Source organism: Solanum pennellii, chromosome 1 (assembly GCF_001406875.1).
Source record: "Solanum pennellii chromosome 1, SPENNV200".
NCBI lineage: Eukaryota > Viridiplantae > Streptophyta > Magnoliopsida > Solanales > Solanaceae > Solanum > Solanum pennellii.
Window position 1 is genome coordinate 91,664,911 of NC_028637.1, and position 14,435 is coordinate 91,679,345.

Sequence of the window (14,435 nt, forward strand, 5' to 3'; positions counted from 1 at the left end):
CACTAAATATTTCATCACTATTTTGGTGTTCACGTAAAAAAATTATGTAACACAACACAAACAACTACTATAGAGGGTGGTTTTGTAAAAGATAAAAGTTTGGGGTAAAATTTTAATTTTCAAAAGATCTCAAATAATGAGATTTGGCCCAAATACTAGAAAAAATTAGTATTTGAAAATTTGAAATATTAGCCAAATAATAACAAATTGTATGGACAAATATTATTTGCCAAATTTTTCCCCAAATATTATTTGAAAAATCTAAGGCCAAACGGATCCTAAGTGTATAGTTATAAACTCAGTATAAGATCGAGAATTATTTAGCCATTTTCTTTATAAAAGAAGTGATTGACACTAAAGTGAAAACTGACATCAAAGTGAAAACTGACGTTTAATGTTGTGATTATAGTACTAAAATTCTAGACGTGATATGTAATCTCAAATCCTCATATATACCTTTGTTCAGTGTAGAGTTATAATCCATCATGTATTGTATCATGATCTACTCGAAAAGACTTTCTAATTATAGAATTGTGAAGATCGGGCATTAAAAGAGAGTATCAAATAAGATTATATTTTATATCCATAAATTCGTGACATCCATATATTAAGTTATCAAATGATCATGTTAAAAAAGTCAAAATTTCTACACGTGCATTAGCCCACAGGATAATGAAAAACTCAAGTTTGTAGGAATAGCATAAACCATCAAAGTCTTACGAGTGAGGACTTTATTTTTATTTTTAACTTTTATTTTTGTGTATTTATATTATGTAAAATAGTTAGATGAATCTCATTTGTTTTATTTCATTTTTTCTTGATCTATAGCCTTTTAAACAATAAAAATATCTAAAAAAATAATTAAAATTATGGACGATTATAGATGAATAATGTGTTCAAACTCTTATATTTTCTTTTTAATACCACAAAAATTAACTCCGCCGTATTGATTTTAAAAAGAACCAAGATAATAAAACGTATTTTGAAAAATTAGATTTTAATTTTTAATTTTAATTTTTAATTATATAAAACAAAATAACTAAAAATTAGATATGATATAAATTTTATGGATCCGGCTCCTCTCCATTTTTATACTCTCCATTTTTTTCAAGTTTCTATTTGGATTAATGACACATGTCATAGGTTAAAATAAATTGTTAAGAATTAATTTTTTAAAGTAAACCTATAACCATGATTTAGTTAATAAATATATTATATATCAAGTATTAAAATTATTATAATCTCACAGTCTTAGCAACATATTATTTTGCCCATAAATATAGATAAATAAGTTTTCTTCCTATTATTATTTTTTTACGTAGGATATTTTTTTTATTTTTCTTTTATATAATATTTTTATTGTAATCTTTTGTTAAAGGCATATTGGTTCGTGATTAATAAATTACCTAGAGATAATCAAACCATTTTGACAAACTAATTTTAATTTCATAATAAGATTAAGAATACGGTGATATCAGTACATACGGTAGGTTAATTATAGTTTTCATACTTCTATTCAGTTAATTATTCTTCTAATTAGATAAAAAATATTATATATAAAAAAAGATCCTACATAAAAAGAAATAATAGGAACAAAACTTTTTTTACCTATATTTATGGATAAAATAATATGTTGCTAAGATTATGAGATTATAATAATTTTGATACTTGATATATAATATATTTATTAACTAAATCATGATTGGTTAAAGATTTACTTTGAAAAATTAAATCTTAATCATTTATTTTAACTTATGACATGTGTCATTAATTTTTAAATAAAAACTTAAAAAAAATAAAAAATAGAAAAATGGAAAGAAGCGGGATCCAAGTTTTACAGACCTACCATCAAAAGTATCGTTACACCCATTATAACTGTAGTAAACGAACAAGTTCATGAAAGAAGGTGTGTTTTCCTTGGCTATTAGTTTGTTACGTGGCAAGTTGTGACTAGGATGTATACTATGTCTTTTTGCTAGTTCACATGTGATTATTTCTCAAAGTGGTCCCTGACTGTAACTATTTTGTGGGACCAGTCAAGGTATTGGCCCCACATTTCCTTTATAAATTTTGTCTAGAAGACTGGGTCCCACTTTAGTCTTTATGTTCATTCTTTTCCTTTTTTTTTTTTCTTTTTGGAAATACTATTCAAATTGAGGCATAAAAAAAGTTCTAGAAATAACGCAATCATTTGATACTTGAAATTTTTTTTATCCAATAGACATAAAGTGCTTCAAGAATGCATTTATTCCAAATAAGATACATAATAAATTAAATAATGCATATTCCTCCTGCACAAATTCACCTTTTTTTTTTAATTAAAATTTTTATCTGTTGAATAGGTTATAATAAAATTTTGAGATTCTTATTGTCATTTTGATAAAAATAGCTTTTGAGATGTCCCATACTTAATGTTGAATTATATAGTAGTTCACTAATAATAAAGAAATAATATCAGCGCAATTAATTTTGCAATGCTTGATTAGCCTTTATCATTGCTAATACCTACATAAATTATACATAAAGATATACGTATTATTTAGACATAATAAAATAAAAATGTGTATATTAGCGAATATATGAAACAAAGTATAATGTTTGTTCACTCACTTTTATAGCTCTCGGTCCTTTTTTGTCAAAATTAACACCGATTATTATTATTATTCATAAAAGCAAAGAGTGAAGATCCAATTGGCAAATAATAATCGTCATCAAACCAAGTTCCCCTGCTCCTTACATACCCCCATAAGGCATATGTTTAGTTTACATGTTGTTCATGTGAAAATTATGATTATGATGTAAGCATTGTTTATACAGGGAATAATAATAAAAATATATTATTATAGTATGACATAATATAATACATGAATTGTTATATAATACTAGCAGTAGAATATATACTTTACAGTTTTTTCTTTTTTTTTTGCTAATATACAACAATATATTCAGATAATCTCACAAAGTGGATTCTGAATATGCATTGATATATATATACGTGTTCTAGTTATGCGAGAATCATTATAATGTTCACTAAAATATTATATTAATTATGTTAGAGATTATATATCCCAGTAACCCGTTGAACCAATCATCATATACTCGTATATAGTGAATGTAGAAAATTAAATAGATGCACGAATTGTGTCTCATACACAAAAACAGTAGTTGACTAAGATACATTTCTAATGATATTTAATTATAATAAATTTACATGATTTGATGAATATGTACACGAAGGTATTTTTTTTTGTTTTCAATACGTAAGTAAATGTATTTATATATAATCTAGACAAGTATTATATTAGAGGGAGAAAGGATAGGTGTGTGTGGAGTGGTGAAGATGGCAATGGGCTGGCTATGCAAGATGAAAATGAGGTACATTGAGAAATGGATGAAATAAACTTAAGAAATTCATTTTTCCTACTTTAACTATATAAAAAAATTATTATCTTTAACGAACTTTTTTTTTATTGATCTATCGAACATAAAAAATTAAAGAACGTGCACACCCTAATTCGAGGAGTTTTCAGGCACCTAAGAGAACAAGAAGCCACAAATCAAGGAGAAGGCTGAGAGGAGCGAACACAATTGTTGTGAAACAGCTGGCTAACCAGCATTTGGTGCTGTTGTAATCATTTACATCATTTTCACAAAAAAACCCAAATCCTTCAAAGAGTGAAATATTAGCATGCTTCATGTTCATCTTTAAGAATGAGACATAAATCCAATCCTTCTTTTTTATATCAAAAGACTAACAAATTTATGTACCTTCTTTTAATAAAAACACTAAAATTAAGATAAATGGTAAAAAGTGGTGCTAGAGTAACAAGAATGGCCATAGATTGCACTAACTCAAGTGCAATGCAAATTATGGAAAAGATAGCTGCATTTGCGTTGGCATGTGCAGATTTTCACATGCAATACCACGAGAGACTTCATACTACTGTCTTGACTGTAGCCAACCTCATGATAAATTTAGCAATCAAAAACACATCAAAGGAGAAGACAAAGGGGAACATGTAATCAGTGTCTCCTCGACACTGTCAAAACATGTGAACGATAACAGGTAACCGTCTAGTATGTATAAATTCAGCAAGAATTCAATTTCTATAAACCATCAGCTCGCCTAAAAGAAAACTATATGTATACGGAACTCCATGATAAGTGGAATCAATTGCCTGAAAAAAAAATGCAGGTTACTCGCAACAACAAATTAATATGTAGCTTAAAAGCTCTTTCACACTAATAAAATACATCCGAGATAACACACACACACTTGCAAAATAAACAAAAGCTCAATTGGAAGGGGGTGGAAGAAAAGGATTTGATAGTAAGAAACACTGCCTTTTATACTAGAGAACACCAACTTTTATGTTTACTAAAATTGGAATTACTACATCAAAAGATAAACCAAAAGAATGTCCATCACAAGCACAAAACAAGCACTAAAGATGGAAACCACAACATTTCTTACTTGATTACCAACATTACGACCCCTCAAGTTGTAAAGATGCCTTATGATTCTCTCTCTCGACCCCCTCGAGATCCTAGGCACCAAACAGTAGTAGTCACCAGATGGGTATAGAAGACGTCCTCAATAATACTGCAGCTCATAAACTCAGGATGTTCCTTCATATTTTGTCAAGCTTTTCAGCCTTAACAACTGGGTTGGCTTTCGCAATAGCATCTTGACCAGCCTTGCGATAATCATATGGACACTCATGTTTGTCTGAGTAGCGATGAGCTGAGCAGAAAAGATTCCCACATCGGCAGTTGAAGCCGGTCAAACCAACTCGTCTCCTACAGGTGCTGCACCTGTTTGGCCCTTCCTTAGCCTTCTCAACTTGTTCACTCTCTACTGGTGCCGCGACTTGTGTGGGTATAACCAGGGACTCTGCAGGACCTTCCTGCACAGTTACAGCAACATCAACAGCTTTCACACTAGCATTTGAACTTCCATTTACAAAGCTTTCAATAGATGAAGCAGCAAAGTTTGCTTGTTCTTGCTTGAATATCATATCCTTGTAGCACTTTGAGCACATGTTCATTGTTGCTGCAGTACCAAAAAACCCACAATTGTTAACACAAAGGACAGGAGCTTGAGGAGCTTGGCAGCCTGTATCATTTTGCTCCATATTGAATTTTCCTGCAACAAAAGGACGATGTTAATATACCACTCTAGCAACAGCCAGATGTGTGAAATTCCCAATCATGTTACCCCATTATTGATCAGTATGTGCTCTTATAGAGAAAAAGCTGACTACATTTAGCCAATATTCATCAAAATGGCCATTAGCACATATTGACCGAGCGAGAGGATCAGAATTGCCTAGTATACCAAGTTATATTGAAAGAGCAAACTCAATGAAATTGCAACAAATAACTATGGTAATTCATCAGCTGATACACAATTATAGACTGAGTTCACAAAACAACAGTGAGATCCCCCCAGGTGGAGTCTGCGGAGGGTAGAGTGTATGCAGACCTTCCCCCTACCTAGTAGAGGACTGCATCCACAAAACGTATAAACTAAATCGCTTAAATCAGTTTCTAGCATGGGGGAAAGGCAAGCTGCAAAAAAACACCTTGGGAAAATGGGACTCAAATAAACCAAAGCTAAGTGTGTCATTCCATATGGGTGCATCCTAGTGGTTTGAGAAACAGCAAATACCTACCTGCCAGTTAATATCGTAACCAAAATACCTACTAACTTCATTAACCGTGGATTGCCGCTGCATTTTGACTACCAGTTGAATCATGCCTTCAAAAACGACACCAAGAAAAACACAACTACAGCCCCACCTTGTGTTGTGCCACCCAACAAATACAACAATAAAATCACCACTGGCCCATAGTCCAGAAGAGTTTGACATGAATGTACCCATTAAAACAAATAAGAAAGGAACACAAGCTACAACGGTTAGCATAGGGACACTGTTCCATTCCGTTGAAAGCCTGCAATAGGGGCCCTGTCTACCAAGGATTTCTTGCCACCTCTTTGTTAGTTCCGACATAAAAAATTTACATCGCAGGGCATTTTCAAATTCAGGGTTGGACCACCTTGAAAGAATTCACTACCTTCGGTATAGAATTCTAGTATTCTACCACAACTAAATCAACCTGAACAGAAGACCAACTTTTGGAAGCCACAAGCATAGAACAACAAAGAGGTCCAAGATAAAATCTTCAGAGAGGTCAAACAGACAAATGAGCAAGCTTAATACTTGTATGGTCATGTAAAAAATGCATGGTCAGATCTCAGAAGGGTGAAGGGAACATTGCAGATTAATAGGAAGCATCAAAAGGAAGTTCGAACTGACTAAGAAGAACGATAAAGAAAATAATGACTGACAGCTGAGGCAGTGTCACCCTGGGAAATGCTGAAATCAGATGGATGTGTTTAGGAGATAGTGAATTGAAAGCAATCAAACTAAGCTCCGCTACGGAGCAACAACCTAACTCCACATGTTCCTCTAACCTCAGCGACAAATAAGCTTTGGCCAAAAAATAAGATGCAACATACTTCCATTAACAACACTCAAGAAAACAAGGATTCCGAAAAAAGTCAAAAGCAAGACAGAATATGTGCATTACAAGTTTAGTCATCATTTGATGAATGAGGAACAAGTGGGAGTTAGACAATTCAAAGATATGTGATGTGAATACGATGAAAAAAATGGAGGAACTATATGAGAATGCTGGAATACGAAGAATATCAAATAAACTAAAAGTCTAGTGTAAAAAACTGTAAAACCAACAACGATAGATGGAGGGAATGTTTGGCCCTGGAGACCCACGTAAGAATAGATCTTAAGTTATCCTAATATATGAGTGAACAGCAGAAATTATCAGATCCCCATGCAGTTAGGATAACATGAAAAAATAACCTCCAAAGATGGTTTGATCATCCTATGCAGCCTTCAATATGTACATACTCCAATGCAAAAAAATATAGCTATAGGTCATTGGAGGTACAAAGAAGGACCACACAAACATAAAAACACACAGGAAAATTATCTCAAAAGCCCTACAGTTTCACCGAATAAGCACAAACTTACATTAGTTGCTTGTCAAAGAGTCTTCTTATACTCTTCTTATTCTGTATAAACTTGATTGTTTGTGTTGAGGTAAAGATCAAACTGCGTCTAATTTAGCAAATCTATAATTCTACTTATAGACAAATCATTTAGTAACCAAAAAAAGTACCTCGCACAGATCAGAATACATACAATAAAACTACTTGTGGATTGAGGCATACTAGACTGACACCATTGCACCAAAGTCATTACCCTTGCTCCACAATCTCTCTTGTAAATGGAAAACTTAAATACTATTGAAAGGGCTCTCATCCCTTCAAAAAATCCATTTGAAAGATTATAAAGCTCAGCCAATAAATTAAATCCAATATACATGCTATGGATTAATAGTTTTATTTATAAAGCAAGGTATTTCATTCACAAAAGGGCATCAAGAAGATGCATAGTTACAACTTACAATGAAAGGAAAATTGAGAAAACAAACTCAGATAAACAGTTAATCAATCTAAGACAAGGGAACCACTAAACTCCATAAATTATTTGGTGCTAGATATATCAGCCACTCTAAGTAAGATTGGCATCTGGTTTTAATAGTCAGTTTTTTACACAGTCTGTCCATGAATGTCCTTGATAATAGCTATGTAAAAAGAAGAAAAAATACATGCTTAGAATCATGATACCAGAGCTAGAGGTCTGATCTTACAAAACCAATTACGCATAGCAAAGGAACACATATGTTTAGCTATTTGGTTGGTTTGGATTCAAGTATAAGTTAAACCTGACCAATATAACAAGCAGGACAAAAAAAGGTGCACCATGAAAAATCAGAAACACAGAAACCCAAAACAACTCAAATCAAAAAAAAAAAAAAAAAACTCAAAATTAACGAGCCACCACCAAAATTCACTTTGAAACAAAATAAAAAGAAATACCAAACTCACCTGTTTGCTGAAGACACAACAAAAATCCGATCTTTATAAAATTTTCACCTCCTATCCCTTCAACAAGAACAAACAAACATATTAAATCATACAGAACAATACACCACTTCAAAAAATTCAAAAAAAAAAACAAACAGGTCAAACCCATAAAACCCCCAAAAGGGTTTTCAAAATTTTCATCTTTAAACTAACCCAGCGAGAGAAAAAAAAATCGATAGAAAAAAAACTAACCCTAGAAGCGAACAGGAGAAAGTCTAGGAGGAGCCGAAGAAGAAACTGGAGAAAAGAAAAAGTAATTTATTAATGTTATATAGAGAGTATAAAGCAGAATTTGTACTTTGGGAGATTTTCACTAAGTCTCTAATAGTCTAATACGTGTCGAATTCTGATTGGATATCGTTAAGATTTTGGTAGCTAATAGCCAATAAAAATAGGGAGTAGATGAAAAGACGGTGCGGGCGAGTACAGGAGATTGTTGCAGGAAGTTTTACGTGTTCACGCATGTTGGGCTTCGGTTTTGTTTAGTGGACTAATTAATTTTTTTTATGATTTGAAAGGAGCTAATCATGTGAAACGTGGCATGTTATGTGCTGTTGATCGGCTTTTAACCGACTAATTGTAGAAATAAGGTCGAATCGACTAGAGGATTGATAAGAATGTTATAGTCGATTCGACCTATAATAATTAATATAATTATCGAGAGTTAAATTATCATCATTTTTTAATAAATTAAAAAAAATTGATGAAAATTTAAATAATTTATGTTTAGAAAATATTGTTTAAATTAGGGTCCGTTTGGATGGGCTTAATAAAAGCAGCTTTAAAAAAGTACTTTTGAAGTGCTGAAACTTATTTTTAAAATAAGCAGTCATGTGTTTGGATAAAAGTACTGAAGTTAAAAAAAAAGTTGTTGATGTGTTTGGCAAATAAGTGCTGATAAACAGCTTTTTAAATCAAAATGTCTGAAATACCCTTAAAAACTGTTAACATAATAAAAGTTAATTAATTTATATTTTACAGCCATAAATAATTATATTTTGCTATCATTCACATATTTCTTTCTCATCACAAATTATTTATAAGAGGAATATAAATTTATTATAGATTTTAAAGATATATAATAAAATAGATCAAAGAACGATTTAAAATTTTATTTTAGTTTCATCCATATGTAATAATAATTGTCTATCATTCACATATTTATTTATTATTACAAATTATTTATAAGAGGAATATAAATTTTTATTTAAGTTATATGTGCAACTTATTTTATATTTTTAATACTATATAATTTGAATAGATCACTTGAAAGATTTAAAGTTTATTTTGTTTTCATTCATTAGTAATAGTAATTGTCTATCATCCACACGTGAAAAGGGAAAAATGAAAGAAAGATATGTTAGGGTTATGTGGGTAATTTGGAGATTGTATAAAAATATTAAGGGCAAAAAGGTAAAAATGTGGTCAACTTAAAACAGCTTATAAGCTAAAAAAAAAACATCCCTACCCCAGCTTTTAACTTTTGGCTTAAAATAAGTTTTTTTTAACTTAAAATAAGTTATTTTGAGTATTGTCAAACAGCTAAATAAGCCAAAAACCAGCTTTTAAGTCAGTTTGACCAGCTTTTAAGCTGAGCCAAACAGACTCTTATGGGTGAATGTTTTTTCTGAGATTAATTTCTATGAAATTGAAAGAGAATAACTCTCAAAATATTATGTTAGTGATATTTATGATTTTACTTTGAAAAAATATTTAAAAGAAGTTAAATAGTAAACATACTCTTATATTTAAGATTCATGAATATGCATGATATATTTACTATAAAGACATGAGTTTTAAAATATTTTCATATTTAGTGCAAAATTCGTGTCTAACTGTCATTTTTTATTTAAAATGTTTAATCATTCATTGAATTGAAAAAAAATTTACACTTTTTCATATATTATCAATTGTGTATTTTTGAGAGAGTATGATGTTGAAAATGATTCCAATAATGACAGTTTTTCGGTGAATTATATAAATTTGATGAATACGTATAATATTTGAGTCCGGAGTTTAAAGGGTGAAAAATGTTAATAAAAATTTTAAATGGTATATGAAATATTTCTTTAACAAAAATGGCAAAATCACTGATGAAGTAGTGATTTTGTCTGCCAGAAAAAGCAAAATCGCTGCTATAGCAACGATTTACAAAATTTAATATTTTTTAAAGAAATCACTGCCAAGGCAGCGATTTTCAAAATAATTTTTTCAATGTTTTTTAATAAATGTTAATTTTTTTTGTATTATTTATTTGCTATTTAAAATAAAAGTAAAATAAAATCGCTGTCTTGCAGAGATTTTAAATCAAATTTTTTTAAAAAAATTATTCTTTTTAATAAATCGCTGCAAAGGCAACGATTTTACACTTAATTTTTCTTTTTATTTTTTTTTAAAAATTAAATAAATCGTCGTCAGTGCAGCGATTTATAATTTATTTTTTTTAATTTTAAGCAAATCGCTGACTGAAAGCGATTTACCAATTTTTTTGTTTTTTTAATGTTTCTTTTTTAAAAATTGCTCGAAAAAATTTTAGAATGCAAATTTTAGAAAGCAAATGAAACGATAGAGTAATTATTTAATGGTACATCAATCTATACTATACTTGAAAGACGAAGAGTAATGATGATGTACTATTAATTAATTACTCCATCGTTTCATTTTTTTGAGCAATTTTTAAAAAATAAAAATTTAAAAAAATTGCGTAAATCGCTGTCCGTGCAGCAATTTACTTAAAATTAAAAAAATATTATAAATCGCTGCACTGATAGTAATTTACTTAAATTTTTTTAAAAAAATTAAGTGTAAAATTACTGTCTTTGTAGCGATTTATTAAAAATAAAATAAATTCAGGAGATAATAGAATATTAGTATAATATAAGCGTGTTTCTGAAATTTCGAGTATAAATTAAGGGGTACTTATGCATTTTCACTTTTAAAAATGATGAATACTAAATAAGAAGCAACACTTATTTTTTAAAGCAAAGAGTTTGAACATAATTTTTCCCAATTTGATTAAACAATTTACTTATTATTTTTATCTTTTATGTACAGAAATAACTACTATTTACTATATCATAAATCAATCTTAAAAATATCAGGAACAATTTAATTTTATAAATGTTTTTAAAACAAAATTTATCTTAAAAAATTGATACCAACCACCTTAAACTGATTTCTGAAAATTACTTTATGTATAAGTCAATCAATGAACTGCTATATTTAAGATTCATCAATTATGTATAATACTTGCATGATAAAAATAAGTTTTGAAATATCTCCACATTTTATACTACTTTACTGTGTGGCTGTCAATTGTCAGTTTACGACTGTTTGGAAGCATGCTAATGCATTTTTAAAATTAGAAATAATTTAAATTTTTCTCACCCATTATAAATCACGTGCCTTAGGCAGTATGATAATAATAATTTGAATATTTACAATTTTTTTAGCAAATTATATAAGTTCAGTATAGGCATGAAATAAACTTTCAATATTATTCAACTTTATGGTATCATATTTTCTTTGATGATTTTGCATTTTAACTTACACCAATAACAAAATAAGTGAATAGTAAAATTATTAATGCTTCAAATTTTAATGTATTTAACATTTCTAATAAACTAAATCAGTATATAATAATAAAAGACGAAAAATCTTCAAATTTATTAATTTTAAAATGTTTATATTCTAATATATAACGATTGAACATAAATCTTCACAATTTGATCAAAGAATAGTATTCTACAGAACATTTTAACTTGATGTTTTCAAAAAATAACTATGAATATTCACTATTAAAAAATATGAAAGTTGAGTCTAAACAATTTTAAAAAAAATATATGTCTCCTTGCTGTCATTTTTTAAAAAATTGACCTTTGAATATTGATTAATATATCGTAAAAAAAACCTAAAGTTATTCTTTTTTTAAAAAATAAAAAATATACATATGATCATTTTTTAATTATTTTTTGTATTATAGAAAAAAAACCTTAGATATTGGATTTTTAAGAAAACATGACATCAAAGAAAATTGCTGAATTAATTTTTAATTTGAAAGTAAATGCTATGTTCATAAACTATCATTTTAGCTTATTGGTAACATCTTTTTTCATCAAAAAGTTAATTTCTATTAAAATATATAGCCACTATACTATGATATAGTAACATTTGTAATTCAACAAAAAAAATTATGAGAAAGATTTGGAATAATAAACTAATCGATGAACTACTAACTTTAAGGTTTATAAATATGTATAATATATTTTCAATACAAAAACATGACTTTTAAAATATCTACACATTTGTTAATTCTATGCGTGATTGTCGTTTTTTAATAACACTTTGTTTGGATCATTGTTAGCCGTTGTTTCATAATGTATTGTATTGTATTATACTATATTGTACTATATTATATGGTAGATACAATGTTTGGCTAGACTGTATTGTTTGTTGATGTTTAATAACATTTTAATTGTTTGGCTTGATTGTATCATACTGTATTGTAATTTATAAATTTACTAAAATATCCTTAATTATTTTAAGGTAGGAGGTTTGACTAGATTTAAATAATTAAGGTAAAGGGTAAAATATAATTGAAAAAAAAAAACAAGTAACAATGAGAACACACCAAATTGGTTGTTCCATAAAATAGGGGTTTTCATTATTACATAACAACTACATTTAACAATACAGTACAATGCATTTTAAGTAACAATCAAAACAAACATTGTAGATATAGTAACGATAGAATAAATACAATGGATAACAATGAATCCAAACATAATGTAAATGTATTCAACACATTATTATATTTTCTAATAAATTAAACCATTTTCACCGATTAAAATCGCACATCTTGAAGCATATAATAACGATAATTTTAATATCATAGTCTTTTTAATGAATTATATAGGTTTAACATATGCATTAAGCAACCTTTCAGTGTTCTTCAACTTAATAAAAAATGTTTCATAAAAAAAGTATGAATATGTATAGTATTTACATCATAAAAGTATATGTTTCAAAATATCGTCACGTTTAATGCAAAATTTGTGTATAAATGTAAATAAGTAAAACATGTTCATCGCGTTTGTTGAACACAAAAATATATATTTTTTTATCAATTACAAAATCATGTGCCTGAGATACTATGACGAGAATGATTTCCACAATCACAATCTTTTAAATGAATTATATAAATTCAATATTATATTTACACCATAAAAGAACGAGTTTCAAATATATTCACGTTTAAATCAAATTTCATGTCTAACCGTCATTTTCTACTAAACATGTTTAACTCATTCATTAAATATAAAAAAACACTTTTTCATCTATTACAATTGCGAGCCTTGAAAGACAATGATGAAAATGATTCCAACCATCAGTACAAATTTTGTGTCTATATTGTTATTATATAAATGCAATACTGTCAATGATGTATGATATTTACAACACAGAAACATGAGTAGTGTGAACCTTGTCTATAATTGTAATTTTCAATAATCGTGTTTAATATATTTTTAAAAATAAAATTTTTCACCCATTATAAATCGCATGTCTTAAGGCAATATGATGAAATTAATATTAATAACCACATCTTTTTTAATAAAGAAAAAATTGTATATAATGGCAAGTTAATAAATCAAATTAAATGTTATAATCACAATTTAATTTAATTGTGTCATGTAGCAAACTGTTTGACAGTGACCTCTCTCCTTCAAATTCTCGCTCGCCACTCTCCCTCTCTCGCTCACTCCCTCTCGCTTTTATACAAATATAAATATATAAAATGTGTTTGTATTTGTATAAAACGAGAAAAAAATTGTATGTATACATATATTTTCGTTCCCCCCTCTCCCCTCTCCCATATTTCGCTCGCCTCCATCGCTTATACAAACAAAAATGAACTATATAAATTACATTTTTGTTTGTACAAAGCGAGGGAAAATGAAGAAATGCTAAAATATATAATAAGAAAAATACATATGATACAAGTTTTAAAGTTTTCTCTCATCAATGTAATTATGAGGCCCGTCGATAGATACTAAGCCGACCTACACTACGGAAAAGGAGTGCACGTGTACTCGCTAATTTCTAAAAAATATATATATATATATATTGAAAAATTAGTAGAAATTACGATATAATTAACAGTGCATCAATGAAATACATGAAAGTGCCATTTTGCTATTGGTACAAGCTAGGAATATCACCTTTGAGATTAGGGTTCTAATCCAACTAATAGCTTTTATTATTATTATTTTTGTTTTAGTTTAGATAATGCTTCTACACGTACTTAAATATTTATTTAATTTAGCTAAGTTTAATTTTGCTTATTTTTAGATGGGATACACGCTTTGAGATCAAAGCGCGCGTATACTAAACTAGTATACTAGGTTAGAATCACTTGGTG

The 14,435-nt window shown here is 28.7% G+C and overlaps 1 protein-coding gene across 1 annotated transcript; it reads right to left on the reverse strand.

Moving 5' to 3' along the window:
- Positions 1 to 4,221: 4,221 nt before the first annotated feature.
- On the reverse strand, positions 4,222 to 8,302 carry LOC107008254 (zinc finger A20 and AN1 domain-containing stress-associated protein 8). The gene is made up of 3 exons (XM_015207206.2): positions 8,210 to 8,302; positions 7,979 to 8,035; positions 4,222 to 5,146 (listed from the first exon to the last, which is right to left on the reverse strand). The coding sequence occupies exon 3, from the start codon at positions 5,133 to 5,135 to the stop codon at positions 4,632 to 4,634; it is 504 nt and encodes a 167-aa protein (XP_015062692.1). The 5' UTR covers positions 5,136 to 5,146; positions 7,979 to 8,035; positions 8,210 to 8,302; the 3' UTR covers positions 4,222 to 4,631.
- Positions 8,303 to 14,435: the final 6,133 nt, after the last annotated feature.

Excerpts from the sequence above, each read along its gene's own strand:
- LOC107008254 (XM_015207206.2), bottom strand. The coding sequence starts at position 5,135 with ATGGAGCAAAATGATACAGGCTGCCAAGCTCCTCAAGCTCCTGTCCTT.